The sequence below is a fragment of the Asparagus officinalis genome, chromosome 8, assembly GCF_001876935.1.
Source record: "Asparagus officinalis chromosome 8, Aspof.V1, whole genome shotgun sequence".
Classification (NCBI taxonomy): Eukaryota; Viridiplantae; Streptophyta; class Magnoliopsida; order Asparagales; family Asparagaceae; genus Asparagus; species Asparagus officinalis.
The window spans coordinates 120,964,575-120,986,671 of NC_033801.1; the positions used below are offsets into that span (position 1 = coordinate 120,964,575).

At 34.9% G+C, this 22,097-nt stretch overlaps 1 protein-coding gene across 2 annotated transcripts; it reads right to left on the minus strand.

Moving 5' to 3' along the window:
* LOC109819976 (tubulin gamma-2 chain-like) lies at positions 8,852 to 18,186 on the minus strand. Of its 2 annotated transcripts, none has more exons than XM_020385997.1 (12): positions 17,870 to 18,186; positions 16,581 to 16,781; positions 16,220 to 16,331; positions 15,352 to 15,752; positions 15,004 to 15,057; positions 14,820 to 14,924; positions 14,098 to 14,172; positions 13,965 to 14,009; positions 13,250 to 13,378; positions 12,203 to 12,307; positions 12,063 to 12,133; positions 8,852 to 9,265 (listed from the first exon to the last, which is right to left on the minus strand). In XM_020385997.1, the coding sequence occupies exons 1-11, from the start codon at positions 17,996 to 17,998 to the stop codon at positions 12,068 to 12,070; spliced, it is 1,422 nt and encodes a 473-aa protein (XP_020241586.1). In that variant the 5' UTR covers positions 17,999 to 18,186; the 3' UTR covers positions 8,852 to 9,265; positions 12,063 to 12,067. The 2 variants fall into 2 exon arrangements, with proteins under 2 accessions (XP_020241586.1, XP_020241584.1); XM_020385995.1 differs by having other exon boundaries at positions 8,852 to 9,311; positions 17,870 to 18,185.

A 22,097-nucleotide genomic window follows, 5' to 3' on the forward strand; every position in this document is an offset into this window, starting at 1 on the left:
AATTTGAGTTTGAAACAAACAAGAATTTACAAATTATAGCATTCTAAATCCTAAAATATTGATGAAATAAACAAAGTTTTAGGAATCCCAAAACCCACCAAAAAAATTATGGATTTCAAATCTCATGTGAAATCCATATCCATAAATTTTGGGATTTGAAACAAACACCCCTAAGAGGCTTGTCTTTCCTGTCAACATCTTGATATTCCAAAAAACTGTTAATAGGTGATGCGTTGAATGTGGTTCGAGAGTTAGTAATGCGTTTAGTGTGATTCGAGAGTTTTATGATCCCAACAAAATGCTACCAAGTTTCGGAGGAATTGTTGAAGACAACAGTGAATTAGAGAAGAGTTTTTTAGTAGTTTTTTTCCCAATAGTTTAAATCAAGGATTTTCATCAAAACCAAAATTCTAGGGTTTGAAATTGGGTATGAGTTAGATATGTTTGTGGTGATTGTGGTCTTTGTGTGTGGTAGACTTTAAAATTGGAATTCTAGGACATACAGAATGCTCATATTGGGATTTAGGGTTTTCAGTTATTTTTTTAAGGTTTCGATTAAAATTAAAGTTATAGGATTATGAGATTGTTGCATTGTATATATGGATTATGAGATTGTTTGCATATAAATCTAGGGTTTTCTTAAATTATTAAGGGTTTTTATTTTTTTAATGAAGTTTAGGGTTTTCATATATTTTTTTAAATTTTCACAATGTATACATGGATTATGAGATTGTCTGAAAATAATATAGTTTATTTTTTTAGAGGTTAAACAGTATGATTTTTATTATTTGTTCTTACAGTGAAAAAGTTAACTATGCAATGAATAACATGCCTATGTACGTTGGAGGAGTAACGACATTGTTATGATCTAGGAATCATGTAGTTTTGATGAACAGATTAAAGAATTACACCAAGTTACTGAATTTGATCCACGAGAATACTGACTGAAAGTAATATGCAACTGGCCCATAACTTCTAACAGAACATCCGCTGTTGAGATATCAAATGATCATCATATGAGTATTATATTTAATTTGAGCAAGATGCAACCAATGGTAGAATTGTCTATTGAAAATTTTTCGTTTAGTTCGGGCCAAATGTTCAAATCTCTAGGAGAGTTCTCATGCATGTTAGACTTAGGAGTTGAGACTGATGGTTTCTTTCATCTCCGAGTGAAAATGGAGCGGGATCAATTTGAATACCTAAGTAGACCTTCATTTGGGGGAACGTTAAAGGGGAGGGAAGAGAAGAGGAAAAAGAGGAGTTCATTCTATTTGTTGAATTGGGTTTAGTCAAGATTATATATTAGTCTCATTGAGATTGTTATTTTGTTAGTGGTTGTTGATTTTATCATGTGTGATTGTTGCATTTAGTTAAGATGATTTTTTTTTCATGATATGAGTTGATATATGTGTTTGTTTGTGATCGAAATTGGTTATGGATTGAATGTGATTTAGCAAAAAATTTCTCAATATCAAGAGCAAAAAATCTAAGTTATCTACAACATAGTCGAGGTTGGCAATCTCGGCTGTTTCACAAAGACTCCAGCTAAGAGACCCTAAAAAAAATTAAGTGTCAAAATAGTCTCTGTGAAGTCTATGTGAAATTGTCATGGTTGCCAACCCCCGACTATCTTGTGAGCAGTACAAAATAGTTGGGGTTCACAACTCTAACTATTATGTGAGCTGTGCTAAATAGTCCGTGCTGCTAACCCTGACTAGTTAGATATGGCTTCTAATCAGTTGGTGTTGGCAACCCGACTATTTAGATAGCTACTTTTTAAAAAATCGAACCAGTTTCTAGCCGCGCAGCTGATGTGGTTGAAACATGGTCGATTTTTATAAATATTTTAGACTTGGTCAAAATTGGGGAATAAAGTTTTAAATTGGTCTATTTTGAAAATTTCTCCTTTTCCATTTTATTTGATGGATTGTTATAAAAAATATTTTGTATGTTGCATCCTTATTATTGATGTATGAAATTATAAAGTCAAATAAAAGGAATTGAATTGATGGAAGCCCTCTAACTCTCCGAATGGCTGGTCGTTAGTAACAAATCATAAAAGGGCGGGGTCTGGTTCCCCGGTTGTTCCTCCGACGATCAAGTCAGTGAGTTACTTGTGTGGAGAAGTAAAATGGACTGTAGTAGTTCTTTAGCATAGAGAGTAGTAGTCAAGAACTTACTTTGTAATGGAAAATAGTATCTCTTTTGATAACAGTAGCAGGAGGGTAGAAGGGTAACTTCGATCGAGTTTGGGATGACGGCCATGTTAGCTTCAACTTTACAGGTGTCGGCCAACGAGTGGAGAAGATGTCACTTCGGTATTTAATGCGAAGTGATAGAGGGTTTGCGGTATTGACGTGGTTCGATGTGTCATAAATACTATTGATGACACCCATAATGCATTTAATGACATTTATTGATAGGTAATTAGTCAATAGTGCACAAGAGGGGACTTGAGGCTCGAGGCATTTCGTCGTCTTTCTACTCGTCGGATGGTCGAGAAGTACCTGTTTGTTCTCTTGTTTTGATGATGATTTACAAACACCATTATTGGTGCTAATTGCTTGTTGAGTTATATTGTGTAGATTACAATTTATCAAGCAAGTTAGTACCAAAGTTGGAGGATTGGACGGAATATGAGCTGCAACGATGATATCCAAGGAGGTGGAGGCAATATGGTGAAGCAAAGCTTTCAAGAGCATACTACAAAAGAGAAGCTTCATCTAAATATGAGCAAATATCAAGACCAAAGAATTGTATTCATATATATGAGATATTTGCATCTTTTTTTCTCTCTAGTGCTTAATGTAGACAAGTTATTGAGTTGATAACATTTGAAGCTCATTGGGTTTATACACACACTTTCTCAAAAACATTATTTTTGAACTATTTTGAAAAATGAGTAGTTTTTACTATTGGAAAATGATCTTTCAAAAATTCTTTTTCTAACATGTTCAAAATCATGTTTATAAGCATTTCCCAAAGTTTTATAATTTTTGTAATTTATTTAATATTTTTTTTGAATTTACAAAGTTAGATTTTAAACTAATATCAAATTCCTGTACGTACATGTTTTCGGTCGACCAGGCCTTGCCCGTCGGTCAACCAACCAGAGAAGTTGTTTTCATGACCCTGCAGACAGTCGTCTTCGGTCGACCGATTTACATTGCACGGTCGACCGATGACTGAGGGTCAGACGACCGGAACATTATTGTCGGTCGACTGAACCAGTTCCAAATTGTTAAGTCTGCAACGGTCAAATAGTCGGTTGACCGGACATGACCCATCGGTCGACTGGATCTACTGTAACAACTAGTTTTTGTACCAGTTGATTTTTTGGGATTTTGGTACTTGTTTGGGATTTGGGCTATTGTTTGGGGTTCTTATATATACCACATTGCTCTTTTTACTTCAGTGGTGTTTTTAGCAAGAGAAAAATCTTAAGTTTAGTTTTCTAAGTGTTCTTAAGCTCAAACTTTCAATTCTTAATCCTCAATTGTGTTTAAGCCTTTGTTTTTCTTTCAATTCTTAATCCTCAATTGTGTTTAAGCCTTTGTTTTTCTCACATCCATACTCCACAACCCTTGAGCTTTACTTGTTCTTCACTTGATCCTTTAAGCCTTTGTTTTTCTCACATCCATACTCCACAACCCTTGAGCTTTACTTGTTCTTCACTTGATCCTTATCATATGATTGTTGTGAAAGTTTTTCCTTCTTCCATTGTGATTGTGTGGTGAGATTGATCTTGAGGAGATCACTTGTGTGGATTGTAAGATCTCAAGAGGAGATCGTTGTGAAGAAGTTCTGGCTTCCAAACTGTGTGTGATAGTGAAGTTACCATCGAGAGAGGTGGTCGGGGACGTAGGTCGGGGGACCGAACCTCGTGAACATATCATGTGTCGCTATTGGCTAACTATTCTCTAAACTCTTTCTTTATTTATTGTCTTTGCATTTAATTTGGTTGGTGTGTTGCATTGACAAATTTTAATTGCACGTTTATTGTCACATTACCCTATTCACCCCCCTCTAAGGTAATTTTATTTGGTATCAGAGCGATGTCTCTATATATTTATTAGGCCTAACTACCTTAGAGAAAAGATCCAAATATATTCTACAATGAATGTGCATATGCTTGATGGTCAATCCACCACTAGACCCCCATTGTTCATTGGCAATAATTTTGCATATTGGAAATCTATGATGAGAATTTACTTACGATGCATTGATCTTGACATCCTAGAAATAATAGAGAAGAAATATGTTGAGAAGTCTAGTAAATATATGACCGAGCATGAAAAGTATTTGGCTAACATAAATGTTAAAGCCATGAACGCTTTGATTTGTGGTCTCACCCCAAATGAGTACAATAGGGTCTCCACATGTGCAACCGCACATGAGATTTGGGAGAAACTATGTGTTACTCATGAAGAAACTGTTGGCCTTCTTGTTTTGATGATGTTTAACAAACAATTTATAACTAATGTTGTTTGTCTAGTGCTTTATTGTAGACAAACAACGTTGTTGGAGGATGGATGGAATAGAGCTTCAACGATGATATCCAATGGAGGTTGGCGGAATGTCGGTGAAGCCTTGCTATTCAAAGTTCAAGATCCAAATTAAAGCTTCATCCGAGAGATTACCTAGAAGAGCTTATTGAAGATCAAGATCTAGCTTGGGTAATTTAGTTTAGGGTTTATATTATGTGTGTTTAATACGTTAATCTCAATATCTATACACACACATTTTATTGGTTTCTTTGTATATATATATAGTTAGCTTGGGTAATCTAGTTTAGATTTTATATTATGTGTGTTAAGTACGTTAAGCTCAATATCTATACACACACATTTTATTGGTTTCTTCGTATATATATATAGTTATATATATACATAAGTTTTGGTTTCTATGCATATATATATAGTTATATATATACATACATGTGTTTTGAGTTTTTATGATTATATATATGAAATTATATATTTCATATTTTCTATTGTGTTTTTGAAAACATTGCATAGAATATGCAATTTTGTGAAAATATTGTTTTATTAGTTTATAGACTTCAATATCAGTTCATACATGTTTTACTAAGTCTATAATATCATTTTGTAAAGTTTCAAGAGTTGGTTTAGCCAAAATGTCAAAATTCACATGTTTACATTTTCGTGTTTTGGACTATTTTGCTAAATGATGATATTTTTTATTGGGAAGTTCTTTTTCAAAACCAGTCATTGTAGCATGTTTATTATCATGTCTACAATCATTCTCCAAAGTTTTACATTTTTTGGAATTTATTTGATATTTTTAAACAGTGTTTCAAAATCAGATGTACAGCTTTCAAAACTGTTTTTCAGAAGTATCAGTATTCGGTCGACCACACCGGTCGACCGAACCTGAGGTCAACGGTCGACCGAAAAACTCCATCGGTCGACCGCACCGGTCGACCGACGATGGTCCAGAATGTTTTCCTCGTGTTTTTGCTCTCATCGGTCGACCGACGGATTTTTCGGTCGACCGACAATAGATCCGTTGGGCACAACGGCTACTTTTCTGAGGAGCTTTCTGGGGGCTTTGTTGTCCTTTGGCTTGGGATTTTTGGCTGAGTTGTGAGAGGGTATAAATACCCCATTGTCTTCAACTCTTAAGTTGATCCAACAATGTTTTAAAATAGTTTAACAATGGTTTAAACTTGTTTAGTGTTTGTTTAAGTTTGGTTTAAGAAGCTTTTAAGCAATTGAGGGTTTGAGTTTGTGAATTCAATTTCACAAGAGCAAGTGGTCTTGTCATCTATAGAGAAGTTTCCTTAAAAACTCATCTAGCAATTTATTATTTTGATTATAATTTCATAAGCTAGATTTCATATTGAGTTTAGTTTAATTGTTTTATTAATACTCTTTGTTCACACACAACCTATTGAGCTTATTGTATTTACATTCATAGTGTAATTTGGGGTTGTGGGTTTGTGACTAAGAGTTGTGCTTAATTGAGTTCTCATCTTGTTAGAGAGAACAACCATTTGTTAATTTGTGCTTATCATGAGAATCACTTTGTAATACACTTGTACACCGAGTGAGAAGTGTGTGGTGAGAGTCGGGGATCGTCCCAAGAGGAGTGGCGTCGGTTGACGTGCCTAGGGAGAGGTTGTAACCGAGCACTTGAGGGAGACACGGCTAGGTCCAACACTTAGTGGGTGTAGAGTGTGATTGCAAGAGTGTGAGTTGTAGAGTTTTCGGTTAGCTAGAAAACCGAGTGTGTAGAAGAAGTTCCGGCTTCCATATCCTTACATATATTTCACTATATGCCTCTTTGCTAGGATATATCATATTGTATATTGCTTATCCTATTTCATATATATTGTCGTATTTTATACTTGCTAGGATAACTTGTTAATTAATTTTAATTGGCATTTAAATCAGATTAGATTAGCATAAGACCCTTAATCACCCCCCCCCAATAAGACCTAATTCACCCCCCCCCCCCCTCTAGGGTCTACAGAACCCCCCAACAAGTCAAAGAGTCCAAAATTAGTAGCATCATGCATGATTATGAGTTATTTAAGATGCTTCCTAATGAGTCAGTTGATGCCGTGTTTTCTCGATTTACTAACACTGTTAATGAATTGCATGGCCTTGGCAAGGTGTTGGAGAACCAAGAGAAGAATTACAAAATTCTTTGCTCTTTAACGCCGGCATGGGAGCCCAAAGCTACGGCTATCGAGGAAGCCAATGATCTCACAACGCTTACACTTGATGGTCTCATTGGCAAGCTCAAGATCCATGAGAAGAAGATCAAGGAGAAGGAGGAAGAGCCCTCATGAGCAAATGAAGAGCCTTCCCAAAAGATGAAAACTATTGCGCTCAAATGAGCAATTGATGATTCCTTCTTCCTTGGATAGTGAAATAGATGTCTCTAGAGAAGTGACACACCTCTCTAGAAGGATATCAAGATTAATAAAAATAAATAATTTTTTAAAAAATCGCTCTAACAAGTTTCCCTCTCATGTAGGTAAATGATTTGAGTGCAATGAATTGGGACACATAGCAAAGGATTGTCCCAAGATAAAAGAGAAGTATATGAAGTACAAGAAGAAGAAGGCGATATGTATGCAGGATGGGAGGAATCTGAACCAAGTGATTCGGATAGTGACGAAGAAGCTGCCAAGATTGCTTTTCATGATCCAAACATATGTTTCATGGCTCATGAAGATGAGGTACAATCTGATTCCGATAATGAATCTTTTTATATGCAATGTGAACTTGGAACCGCACTAGAAGAGTTGAATTTTGAATTTAAAAAATTAGCAAAAGAACAATCTTCCTTTAAAAAATGCATTATTCATGTGACTCAAAGTTTGAACTTTTACAATCCTCACTAAATGATGTCATTACTTTAAAAGACAAGATAATTGGAGATCTTGAATTTGAAAATAAACATTTAATGTCTCAAATTGAAAAATTAAAAAATGAAGATAAAACTAATCATGCTTCTTCTAGTAATATTCATCGCCTAAGAAGAGCATGGCATCATAGATCTCATGCCCCCACTTATAAAAAGGATTTTGTTTACACATATTGCATGAGACATGACCACACGTCTACACATTGTAGATTTAGAGATAATGTTTATTATTATGGGTTGATGTGGGTACCTAAGGATGCCAAAAATACTAACATCCAAGGACACAAAGTTTGGGTACCTAAAGATTTTACAACTTGTTTACATATAGGGAACATCTCGCACAAGATGTAAGGAATTGTGATACCTTGATAATGGTTGCTCTCATCACATGACGGACAATAATGACTTATTTGCAACCCTATCAAGGATAGAAGGAGGCAATGTCTCCTTTGGTGGCGGTAAGAAAGGTAAAATTGTAGGTGTTGGTAATATTGGTAAGATACCTTCTCCCGTTATTGATGATGTTTATTTGGTAAAAGGACTTAATCATAATCTCTTAATTATTAGTCAACTTAGTGACAAAGGCTATGATGTTGTTTTTAAACAGGATAAGTGTATCGTAAGGGGCTGTTTGGTTCGTTTCCTAAATATAGGAAAATACATTTCCATGTATAAAAACACAAGTTTTGAGTTTTCCAAACTTTTCTAAGAAATGAATTATTTCGCTTTGGTTCTCACAAAAAAAATGATGGGAAACCAATGTATTTATTTTTCTTGTGTTTGGTTCGCATGGAAAAAAAGGAAAAACTCCTGTTAATATTACATTTCCCACTTTTCTTGTGTTTGGTTGGTTTTGAAGTTTGTAGTGAAAAGTGTTTATGAAAAAAAAACCGACGTTGCTGCAGTTTTTGTTGATTTCACGAGGTTGAGGAAGGAATTGGGGAAGAGAAAAAAATCTGATGTGACGACGATTTTCACCGAGTTTCCCTTCTTTAACCCTAACGAACCAAAGATGGGGAAAAAAATCGATGGAAAGCTTAAATCCTACGAGGCCACGAAAAATCTGGTGTGGAGGCAGTGTAAAACTTTTCCACCGAGTTAAAAAACGAACCAAACAGCCCCTAAGTCTAAAAGATAAATAAATAAATAATCAAAGTGCAATCGAGGAACAAATTTTAGTAAGAAAATAAACCAAAAATACTTAATCAAAGTAAGCAAAAATTATCAAAGAGTAACCGAGGAACAAATTTTAGTAAGAAAATAAACCAAAAATACCTAATCACAGTATTTAACCACGTGCATAAAACCTAGTACGTATATATGTCTAATCAGATTGATGTTGGGTTTATGTGGTTGAAACATAATTTGCTCAAATCAAATACGGGATTCTGATAAAAAGCGGGGGTAAAACTAGAGGATTTGTTTTCGGAGTGGTGCACACGTTCGCATATACAAGAGAGAAACAAGGTATCCTTCAAAGTAAGAGAGAAACAAGGTAACATAGCATACATAAGTGCACAGGCCCGAAATTATCCAAAACATTTCACATGCTTAAACTGACAGCTTAAACTAACCGTTCGCACGTGAATTTAGATGTATTAGATTTTAAGCCATCTAACATGATGGCAGTGTTGTTGTTGACAGGTTGATGTTGCTGAGCTGATAAGGCGAAAGTTGCAAACAATAAAGACGTTGGAGAAAAAAGCCTGCTTCAGAACAAGCACAAAGCTTTCTCGTACAACACCACAAAGCTTTCATAAGTCTCATATGCGCATCGCCATGACAAAAGTAATTGTTATCTGTACATGATAAGTGCAATCCTGAGAGTCCCATTTTTTTTTCTTCCAGTTATCCCCGAGCCTTCCTGTTAAGAAAGACGCCCATCACCATCAGACTACCACGATTTTCCTCTGCATATAAAGAAATCAAATAAGGGGGGAAAGTGAATTTTGCATAACAGAAAATTTCGATAAGAAAATATAATGCAACGGCTTGAACTTTTCAGCTCTTAAAAGTTGTACTTAATTCCGCATTTAACTTAACAGAAAATTTGAGCAATTTGCTCTTCATGATTATATGAAGCTTCTTCTCAGTCGCCAAAGAGAAGCCACTTGCTGGTTTCCTCAGCAGACAATTATCTGTCTTTGTTTGTGTTGCATTCTATCTCATCGTATCACATTCTGTTCTACAATATTTAAGAATCACCGTCAATAGCTAGGCATAGATCCGGGGTAATCCCTTGTAAATAGCCCCAGGGCTATTTACAAATAGCACGGATTGGGATTTAAAATCCTCCTATTTTCATCTATTAAACAATATTTAAGTACTTCAAATACTTGGAAAGCCTGCTTAAAATTGTCAAATAGCCAATATTTGTTTATCTACCCGGAGTCCATTCTTCGGAGAATTCAATTATGTTTCAATCATTCCTATATCCTATATATGACTTAAAATTTTCTTTTATTTGATAATCTTATTGGAAATCATGTAAAGACAATTCTTATTTGACATAGCTATTTGCGCAAGTATTTCACGATTAAGTTTCCGTTGTGCAAGCAAGATTGGTTAGATTAGCACATTTTTCTGTGGTTTATATATTTACTTATGCAGCTTTCTCGATTGCCTCTACATCAGGAAAATTTGGTTAATTTAGTTATTTTTGTTGGTATTGTATCAGCAATAATCTCATTTGTTTCGATGAAGAGGGGAATCCCTCTTCTTATATTTTTCTATTTTAACATCTAGGATCCAAACTGTATCATTGATAATAGGAACTGAACATTAGCGACAAATTTTTCTCGAATCTAATCGACTGGGTGTATTGTGTCGATTCTTTTGAGTAATATATCTAGAAATGCCTGGCGCTTTCTTGGGTGTATTGTGTCGATTCTTTTGAGTAATATATCTAGAAATGCCTGGCGCTTTCTTATTGACACCATTATGGACACAACTGGTACATTCCAAAATAACTCTCACTCGCATATCTTTACCCTTAGCCATGAACCCCCTTTGATTTTTTGTTTAATGAATAGATCAGATCGCAACTTCATATATGGCATTCAAAGGGATCAAATAGGAAATGATACCCTGAATCATATAACTAAAATGAAATATACGATCAACCAACATTTATCAAATTTGAAACTGCAGATGAAGTTCACATGTTTCTGTTGATTAGTACACACCATGAAGCAGGTGACATGTTTGTTAAACTAATGAAGTGCATGCAAGCCACAGTGTCCATCTATATTTTTGATGAACATGTAATCGTGGTTATCATATAGTTAAGTGAATGCCTAATTAGAAGATGAATCTTCTGCATGCTCTCTTTTTTGAAGCAAAGAAAATCTTGCGATGCAATCAGCCCATGCTTAGGAAAATTTTATTTTTATTTTTCAGCGTAAAATCATCTTAGTTGCTGAACTCTAAATTGTCCATAATTCATGCTAGTGATCTGGTCTCCCAAGCATGGAATGAGCTCATTAAGAGGATGCCTTGCCCTAGTTTTCACCATAGCTGTATTTCTCTTCTTCACATCTCCAACCTTCCACAAAATTATTTGTCATGATTTGTTGAGCCCAGCTTGATCTCGTGATAGTTAGGACCAAAGCAGACAACAGTTACATGAGATACCATGTGACTGATGTGCTTTGCCACTTAAAACTCCTTTTAACTTTCTTCAAGCAACTTCTAGATATTCAACTAATATCGAGCATAGGAAATGTTGTGGACATGAAAAAATATATGAATAAATACATTTTTCATAATGCTGTCTTTTTTGCCTTAGAACTGTACAAAAGATCTCCACAGGGATACAGGTATATCTAGAGGTGTATATGCAGATATATGTATAAATATAACCAATCAGCCAATAGTTTGATAGTGTTACATAGACCTTTGCATGAAAATGACTTTTGAGTTGAGATCATTTTATACGAAGCGTTGATGTTAAAATGGACATTGATATCATATTCATGTTCGCAATTTGATACAAGGTTTGGAAATTCTGTCTCATAAGGTTCAAAACACTAAATATGAGGTTCCAAAGTAATGATGCTACAGCTCACAAAAGCATTAAAGCGAAAACAGTTATTTAGAGGACAAACAAAATAGTCAAATAATATAGAAAATAATGAAGGATGTATAGTTAAGGCACCACTTGAGACTAGTTAGATAAGAAAATTTGAATGCATCTAAATTAAGAACTACAAGATACCAGAATTACATGAAAATTATAGGTAGTTCCATTCAGTATGTATCTATTGACAAGGAAAAGATCTGGAATAATTTTCATCATGTAAATGTCAATCTATCATACATCTACATTAAGAACTTTCCAGATTCATAGAGTAATTAAACATTGAACGGATGGTAAATTTGAATGCATCTAAAGCACAGGTAGTTCCATTCAGTATGTATCTATTGATGAGGAAAAGATCTGGAATAATTTTCATTAAGTAAATGTCAATCTATCATACATCTACATTAAGAACTTCCCAGATCCATAGAGCATTCAAACATTAAACGGTTAATAATTTAATTGCATTAGTTAGATTGTGTACTAGAATAAATCAACTCATCATATACTTTAACTGTAAACTGAATTCAAATTAGAAATAAAACACGCTTCTGATTTTGAAGAATTTATACGTATTGCTTACTTAGACTACATTGTTAATTTTGATTCCAAGGCTCCAGCAACACTGGCTTCTGTCAATGATCCATCTGTATCCTGCATGAAAATACATAATTAAAAACAGTGATGTATAGTTTAATATCATGCAGCTTCCACGTAAACTACCTCCATTCCCCACTTGATATAATCTGGTGACTCGCATGCCTTGTATTCATCAACCAAGTTTTCTATTATTTCTCTAGACTCATCAAATTCAGAAAGATCATTGTCCTGTTCAGGGAAGGAAAAAACTCAGTTAAAACAGAGAAGGCAATCATTTTCACAATCTATTACCCATTAAGTTCTTATCTTGTGTATGTGGAGGGAGTCCACAAAATATGGAATCAATATGGGATCCTTACCAGGTATTGAAATCAATACATGCATGCAAAAGGATGAATCCTCACCAGGTATTGAAATTAATACACGCATGCACAATTATGTATCACATTTATTATAGTATTACTGTATTAGTGCATGAGGCCTTCATTTGCTCCCCAGAATTTAATATAATATTGGTCTAAGTTGTCAAGCAACTGGAAATAAGGCCTCCATCTCTTCAAATAAATACTTCAGATAAGAATCTCATTATTGCAATAAATTAGGATGACAAACTTATGGAACAAGTCCTTGAGATGGAAAAGATCCCTACAACTGTAGATTGCACACAATCAAGACAGCCAACTAAGCCATCAGTTTATTCATTTTTATAATAAGATGAATCATTCACAACTAAGGCTTCTAACAAGATGAAAATGCAGATACCTAACCGAATATGCAGATGTTTTTGTCACATCTAAACATCAGCGGAACAGTTTGCCATTAAAACCATCAAACTATAGAAACTTTAGGACTCCAAAAAAATCTAAATGGAAACAAAAAAATCAGCTATCAATTAACCAATGAGATGTCAATGAAAACATTGATCTTGAGGTTTACGCCTAAATGCTATTTGTCAATGTAACAATGCCAAGACAAATACTTCTTAATATTCACAATTTACAGATAAAATAGGAAATTGCATGTGAAACAACTAAAAATTAGATTGTAATTTTCTAACTAATGCAGAGATCTAGGACAACTATTATTCCTTTAAAAAAATATTGTTAAACCAAAAAAGGTAAAATACGTGCAAATAATTATGAGGGAATGGCCTAATTTTTCTAAGCTTACAGCAAACATTGGAAACTTCCGATAATTGTCGAGGAAGGCTTGTTTTTTCCTTAGCTTCTCATACTGGCCCAGGCACTTGCTGAAGAGATGGCGTATGCTCGTATGATTTGCTAGCATTAAGCCACTGACCTATGAAATTCAGAAGTGACAAAAATTCATCAGTCACACATTGCATGACACTGTGCAACAACCAATAGTTTGCTGCATATTCACTCAAAATGACCAACATTGTCTCTACACCCACACATACATGCATGTATACACACATACATACATAGATGTTTGTATGACACACACACACAGACATGTTTGGATGGGGGTGTGCGTGTCCGGAAAAAGATATGTATGAGGTGGCATTTTATTTTGCTAAGTAAGCTACCAAGAGATACACTGATGGTGAGGCCCACCATGCTAGTCACATGAAGAAGTGGGTATCAGATGTCAAGTTCTTGGCTAAATGAACTATCAAAGATTGGTACTAGGGCTCACCGTGCTATTCCCATCAGCATAGTTGGACCTTACCACTCCTATTTCTTGATATCTCATTTTTAAAAAGTGAGATGTCAGCTCACGTCAGTTTGAACACACAACACACTCACACATTATTCCTACAGTGGAGATTGGGAGAAGGGGACGGAGGGAGTACAAAAAGGAAGCTAGAGGATATAACTCAATTGTCTAAAAATTATACAAACTGAAGTGGAGGTATACTTACTCTGTGTGTAGTTTGAACATATGGAGATTTTCTAGACAATGCAACCTGCAGTTAGTTGTAACAAGTAATCAATAAATAGGAACAAGGGAGCCAAACATAATAAACTAATAATTTGGTACACTATTCCAGTAACCTGAATGCTTGCAGGTCCCCACTCAATAAAATTAACAAGCTTTCTTTCACGTATCCTCTGCAGACTTTCATGTACCTGCTTCCAAATTGAGAAATAAACGCATCAATATGGGGTAACTATAACTGCTGTAGATATGAAAACAAAGGTGGAAAATCACATTTATAAGAAAACGAATATCTGTGAAGAAGAAAAAAAATACTAATTGCTAATGTATTAGTTTAAGGCATATGTGTGAAGGGATTAGCTGGACAGCATTCTGATCCTAAAAGTAGAATGATATTTCAAGAAAGTTCCTTAAAATTAGATAGGAAATGGTTCAAAATATTTGAAAAGAGCTATTAGGCCACTGCACAAGAAAAGCCTTATAAGACAGGTCCACTACTTCCTGCTGTCTTAACATTAAAATTTAAAACCACATACATTTCTCCTACTCCTGCAGAAGTTACTTTCTAAAGTTTCTTCTCAAATGAAATTTCTTACGTTTGATGTTGAAATTAGGTGACAAAAGTCTCATCAAAGAAGATTTACAAATCAGCAATAGATTCATAATATTTAAGGAGAAAAACAGCTTGCAAGCAATAGAAAGTTAAAGCACATGAAGATCCCATCGAGTAGCTGGGCTTGATGCATACCTAAAGTTACAAACTGAGATATTCTACAAAATGATCCGAGAAATTACTGGAAAATAATAATCATAATGAGTTTTCTTTTACAAGAAATACCTGTGTAGGATCCACTTCTCCTTGAATAATATTCAATATTGATATGTATTTTGCTTGACTAGCTTCTTTTGTGCGAGCATATGAAGAGACCATAATGTTTTTCGTCTACAGAATGCCGACAAAAAACCAATGACATTAGGGTGAATATAAACATAAAAGATTTCTGAATAACACAATAACCTGCCTGCAGTAGTCTTCTCATTACATCCAACACAGTAGTCTTCCGAATCACATTGGCCTGCAAATACAAGACGTCCCTAAATCAGAGTTTAAACAGTGTACATTCAGCAAAATTAGTGTTATCAGGATTGAGTTGTGTCATAACCCATTGCAGTTAAATGTCAGATTATGTTTCAGCATATGGAACATGCATACATATGAGAGATACTACATACGTATTAACGTATGCACTCTCCGCGAATAACTAAAAAATCATCGAGTGCAAGTCAGACCAACATAATGAACAGCCGACTAAATATATCTAAAAGAATAATCTTTAAATAAATAAATCTCTATAAAGATAAAACCTAACCTGGCGTTCCACAGTTAGTGGTGTATATCCCGTCATCAGAAAGTGGCATCTTGGAGTAGGAATTAGCGAAGCAAGAAGTCCAACCAAATCATTGTTCATATAACCGGGATATCGAAGAGTGGTCGTACTTGCAGACATAACTGTGGAGACCAATGAATTTGTTTGTGCAAATGTAGGATTTGAAAGATGGAGACGTTCTACGGCAATCCTATTCAAAGCCGTATTATCAAGAACAACAACACAATCAGCATTCAGAGTCAGGCGCTTTAGAGTCAAAAGTGAATTGTAAGGCTGGACAACCACATCACTAGTTTCCATTTGATTAGGAAAAACACTATATGTCTGAACTAGCTTTTTGCTGTAACGGTCATTAAGAGTCTCCAGTATATAAGATCCCATTCCTGCATCCAAGAAAAGGTACCAGACGTAATCAATCAATAAAGGGTAAAGTTGAAGAATACTTTTAGGAAAGTTTCATGAATGAATAAAAAAGAACATAAAGTCCGCTACAACTGAACTAAAAATGAGAATGCATGATTGACGCAGAAAATGAAGGGCAACATATGCCCAACAAGGGGGACAAAACTACTTAAGAGAACAAATGTTATATTCATAACATTAGCTGCATGAGTTTTACATCTAAGCTTTTAAATAGCATATTCACCGTTGAAACCACTATTTATTGGCCCCTCCATATCACCAAGTATGATATAGAAATGATATCTCTAGATAGATAGATTGCAGGAATATATTGAGAGAAAACTTCAAAAGACAGTGAGACTCGAACAGTTAAGGGGTTGAATGACACAAGGCATAAAGTCATAAACATATGGAGAAGGGTAAAAGTCAAGGAAAACAAAGAAATAACCTGATCCTGTTCCTCCAGCAATTGAATGACATAAGACAAAACCCTCAAGGCTATCACTTCCATCTGCCTCTCTATCAACCATGTCCATGATATCGTCCACGACTTGCTCTCCCTATTAAAAAGCAAGCAATAAGAATAATTTAACCTACATGAAAAACATAACATTGCTCTCTACAAAGTGACCCGAAAACAGTAAATGTTTAATCAGTAAAGGAGAAACAATGGCATGTTACAACTTAGTTTTAAGACCTTCAAACACAAGACACTAACTTCAAATATATTCTTTACTAACAACAATTAGGTTGAAGGATTTATTTGCATAAAAAGTTTGCATATCAGTCCGAACATCGTGTAGACAGACCTGGTGATATCCACTAGCCCAATTATTTCCTGCACCCCCTCCATGTTCTGAGACGAATATGTTCTCATGGTTGTAGAGGTTCCTGTAGTCACTGTTTTGAATTCCGTTGATAACTCTAGGTTCAAGGTCCATCAAGAGAGCTCGTGGTATGTAGTGCTGATCATCTGCCTGATAGAAGAAAACATCCTTCCTATCTCCTCCCTGCAGTAGAGCTGGTGATGATCAAAATATATGCTATCTAGTTGTTATATGAGTTGCCTATAAAGCACAAAGAAGAGTGTAAAAAGGTACGAAAGTAAATAACAAGACTGAGAAAAGTACGGCATGCATATCAGACATCCTTAAAATACAAATTGTCAAGGCACAAACCCAAGGCTATTGTGCATGCCACAGAGTTCAATTTCTAGGCTGCCAATGCGAAAACTTTTGAAATTTTATGCCCCAGTTAATAAATGAAACAGCTGTTTAAGACTTAACTACTATGGAAAAAAAACTCCTTAACTTGCCATCACTTTTCTTTTAAAAATTGATCTGTGATGTATGAGATCGATCCTCAAATCCCACATCGCATAAGTTAAATCACATTGCAGGTGGAGAAAATTTCAAATAATATAAGCAAAATGAAGTGAAATGTTGCATGAAAGAACTTTCATCATGACCCAGGATAATTGCTAAAAGGTCTATTCTCGTCAACAAACCCTGATCATAACATCACATCACATAAGAAATAATCATGCAACAAGCAAGTCAAAAGACATCCTTCAAGATAAAAATGTGCCATTTTCCATCTCGTGAAATATTCCTAACTACGAAATAGAACTAAGCAACGTTTTGATCAAAATAACATAATGTTGTAAATACATCACATTATCCAAACTTATACTGCAATAGCAAAGAGCAAACACAACTCTTCATGGCCTAATTAAAAGTACAAAATGGGCAATTCTATTTCATAAACTTTACACAAATTCAACGTAACGAAATAAATTTTCACTTGATTCATAGTGAACCAAACAACCCCAATCTTTATGCCCTAATCATCCCTACGCATCAAAAGATTAGCCTTTTTAACTCATCCATATCTCAGATTATATCTTTTTCTCCCTTTTCACATAAAAAGGGATTAAAATGCACAAAATACGCACCACGCCATCAAAAAATCCAACTCCGTGCCCTGATCACTCGAACCGAATCCGACCAATGAATAACCAAAACCAGCAAAAATGTAAATCAAAACACAAGAAGAAAAAAAGAAAAATAAAAATAACAGAGGCGGGTCGATTTCGTGCCTGAGTAGCGAAATCCTCGAGAAGTCCATCTTTGCCGATGCCGTGCTCGAGGCAGAGCTGCTTCCAGAACTCCATGCCGATCTGATTCCCGCATTGCCCCACTTGGATCGTTATGATCTCGCGCGGCATTTTTTTATTTTTTATTTTATTTTTTGTTGAGAGAGTAGGAGTTAGAGAGTTAGGGTTTTGATGGAGAGCTTGCCAGCGTTTTGGGGGATTTTAGTCGGCTTCGCCTCTCTGAAGTGAGCAGGCGGAATGATTTTTGAAAAGGAAGAGAGAAACGGGGGAGTCAACGAGTCATGAGCAGAGATTTTGTGAGCGAGTGGCGATTTATCCGTGGCTTGTTTTCAATTTTATACCTCAAAGTTTACTTTTAACACTTTGCTAGCCCTAAGGTCAATCTCATTACAGTTTGATACATCAAAGCATTTTTTAACACTTTGGTATTTTTTACCCTAAAAAGGTTCGTTCTAATTTCACGTCTGATTTTCTGTTTTAATTTTGTATTAGTGTTCTTTTTTTATAACTCAGCCCGTAATCGAACACAAGATCGTGAGAGTCATATTGGAACCTTCTAACCGTTTGGATTATCCAAGATGGGTTGTAAATGTAGATGTTAAGAATGTAATTTAAATTTAACCAAAAAAAAATCTAAAAGACTCTGAAAAGGGGGTATTAAGCCAGAATGAGATTAGAAATTTAGTGGTATCAAAATGTTTAAGGATAAGAGCCAGTTTGGTATTGTTGGAGTTTATAATAAGTTTTTTTATATAAGTAGTTTATAGAAGTAGCTTAAATAAGTTGTTGAATAGTCATTTGGTAATCATATATAAAAGCTATTTCAAAACACAATTACATATCTTTGGTAAAATTGTCCTTAAAAATCATTGTCAATATATAAAGACCATATATGATATATAAACTAAAAAAAGTAGCTTTTAAAAACAGATGTTGCTTCAAAAAGCACTTCTTAAACAAGAAGTAATTTTAGATAACCATGTACAATAAATTTCATCAAACACCATTGTTAATTGTTTCTTAAGAAATCAGAAGCATCCATAAAAAAGAAATACCAAGCTCGCCTTAAGTATCATGCTAATTTATCCCTTGGCATGTCCTCTAGCAAAATAGATAATCACATCATGCTCCTATTGTTAGCATTTTCTTAAGGAAAAGGCAATTGTGAATAGTCCCACATTGGAAGTTGAAGAGAAGTTCAAGTGGTTTATAATGGTTCACTTCCTAATGGGCTTTGAGTAATGTTTTGGGCCTACTAGTGTTTGTGCTCTTTCTCCACACACACGCGCGCGCACGCACGCCACGCCTCGCCACGACACGACACGCGGCACCGCACTCGGGTTTTGCTTCTCCAGCTTTTATTTTTTTTTTGTAACGGCAGCATTTATTATGTAACGGTAGCGTGATTTACGCCCAACGGACGAGGAGATTCAGCATCGGTTACTGGTTCATGAGGCTATATAAGGAGGCAGAGTTCATTCGGGAAAACACACAGAAATTCACAAAGAATTTCATAGCTCCCTCTTCCTCCTTCTGCTACTCTTAGTACTCAAAGATTTTCGGCTACATATTTTGAGGATTATTTTTGGGCAATCATCTTCATCTGAGCAGAAGCTCTGCTACTCGCGCCCGAGTATATAGGCCGGCCGTTTCCGGGGGGCTTTTACCGCTAGGGGGGAGGATCAACTACGCCAGGGCGACAGGCGGGTCCTCTATCTTCTAGGGCAGTGTATCACGACTGCACCTTGTTCAGGCCTGATTTTTCATAACTCATTTATTTTCAGTTAAACTAATATTGTTTATTTTGATAGCAATCGAGGATCAACTACGCCAGGGCGACAGGCGGGTCCTCTATCTTCTAGGGCAGTGTATCACGACTGCACCCCGTTCAGGCCTGATTTTTCATAACTCATTTATTTTCAGTTAAACTAATATTGTTTATTTTGATAGCACCTATAATCTGACATATGAGAAAACATGTATGAAGTGGCAAAACTTATTTTGGTGAACAAAGAACTGCTATATAATTAAGTGATGAAGTTTATTCTACTGGTCATATGAAAAGATGTCAGCATCATATTTTCTATGCATTCACATAACATTTTTCTAGATATGACAACCCTTTTTTTTAGAGAGAAAAACAAGGGATATACCATGTTTATTAAAAGCAAAAGTATCTTTACAAAAATAGGATATGATATATATCCATATGGATTAGTAGATAGAAAAAATAATTTCTCTGACTAGTCGGTGATAACCCTTTTAGGTGTTAAATACTAGTTGCAATCTCATTTTCGAAAATAACCTGTCAACATATATAACTAATAAGGCTCAAGAGATTTCCAGTGGGGGCACTAGACACATATACAATTGCACATATAAATTAATAACTTTATAAATATATATTATACTAATAGAAATCTACTTGTACAATCATCACAAAGATATCAACATAACTCTCTAAGAAGTTTATTTTCTTTTTTACAAATAATGTAACTACTTGTAAGAGATTGTTAATTTGATTTTTGATGCAAAGATAAAGTGTAGATTATAATTTGCAATAGTTTGATGGGGCGCCAAATAATATTTCTATGGGAGCACCCATTAAAATAGCAATATGTATGGGTGCAACGTTCCTCTACGCCACCTACTGTGGATCCGTCCTTGACCGTACTTTCCTTTGCACTCGCAAGGTGGGTGTTACTGCTCATTTATCTCTTGATCACTCATTTGTCAAAATGAATCGTCACCTTATACCATTTTTTAAGACACGTGACATGATGAAAATGAGTTTACATCCAACTTAGCAAAATAAGCTATCAAAATATATTGAGTAGTGAGGTCCATTTGAACCAATCTGACTTGCATGATATGCGCTGACATTGTCATTTGGTACAAAGAGATAAAGTGACGCGATCCATTTGCTATGACATGTACTGACTAATCTAATTCATCTCATTATTTATCCTATTGTGATAGTTACGTTGGGGATCTACGACACACCACTTCCTCTAAGGTATTAGTAGAAGTTTATTTGATAAGTTGCAAGCATTAATACATTTCCTCCTACATCATTATTCTTTTCAATATATCTATTTTCTTCTAATAATAAAGAGGGCAATTTGACCGTGAATGAAGGGTATTTGATTTGAAAATATGAAGAAAATCAATGCAACAAGTAATCAACAATCTAATTTACTTATATGTTTGTAATAAAAGAAAGGCTAAATTGCATTTAAATATCATAAATTTTTTTTTTCACTCTGTCACTTATATACTCTAAGTTGTATGTTACGGCAGAAAAATATCACAAATTGTAAAAAAATTGTCATGTTAATACTGTCTATCATGCAAACATGAAAAAAAAATTTTATCCAAATATTTCTCTATGATATTTACATGCTAAGTTTAGAGTTTTTTAACTATTAATATTTATTGTTACTATTAAATCAACCAAAAGTCTTTTTCAAACTCATCTTAGTTGTACTTTAAAATTGAGCTAAGATATGTCTAATGATAAATTTAATAGATATTAATTGTTAAAAATGTATAAATTAATATGCTATTGTTATATGAGAACATTCATATAAAAATTTTATAAGTGATACTAATGCTTCGGATAAAATATTTGACGTTGGGTTTGAAAGAGGAAGAGGAGAAGGAGGTTGGTTATAATGAAATGGTGGGTGAAAAGAGAGTTAGTAGAGCAAGGAGGAGAGATAGTAGGAGGAAGGAAGAGGAGAAGGAGGTTAGATTTTTTAAAAAATGTTTGATGTTTTGAGAGAGAAAGAGGAGGAATGTTGGACTTTTTTATGATTGAATTGTGAAGAGGGAGTGAGTAGAGCAAGGAGAGAGACTGAGTCGGAGAAAGGAGAGAAAATTGAGAATTGAGAGGAGAAGAAAATGAAGAAGATGGTGGAAAGGAGAAATGAAGCGTGAAGATTTAGAGAAGGAGGGAAAAAGGAGTGGGAGACACTAGGAAAGGTTGAGAACATGGAGGAGAGAAGAGTGGAATGAGAGAGCTTTTTTTAATTACAAGTTTTATAATATAGGGAGAGAGGAAGGAGTTAAATGAATTTATGGGGGATTCAACAATCTATATGTAAAAAATCCTTAATATTTTGCTTAATTATTATCTATAGAGATCTGAATATGCATCACGAGTTTGTCACTTTTTAAGTTACTAGTTAGCAGGGGCACGTGCAACGCG

Coding starts and splice junctions, on each gene's coding strand:
- LOC109819976 (XM_020385997.1), bottom strand. CDS start 17,998: ATGCCGCGCGAGATCATAACGATCCAAGTGGGGCAATGCGGGAATCAG. Junction 15,753..16,219: donor TGCTGGAGGAACAGGATCAG/GTTATTTCTTTG, acceptor TCTTGGATGCAG/GAATGGGATCTTATATACTG. Junction 13,379..13,964: donor ATGTTCAAACTACACACAGA/GTAAGTATACCT, acceptor TGAATTTCATAG/GTCAGTGGCTTAATGCTAGC.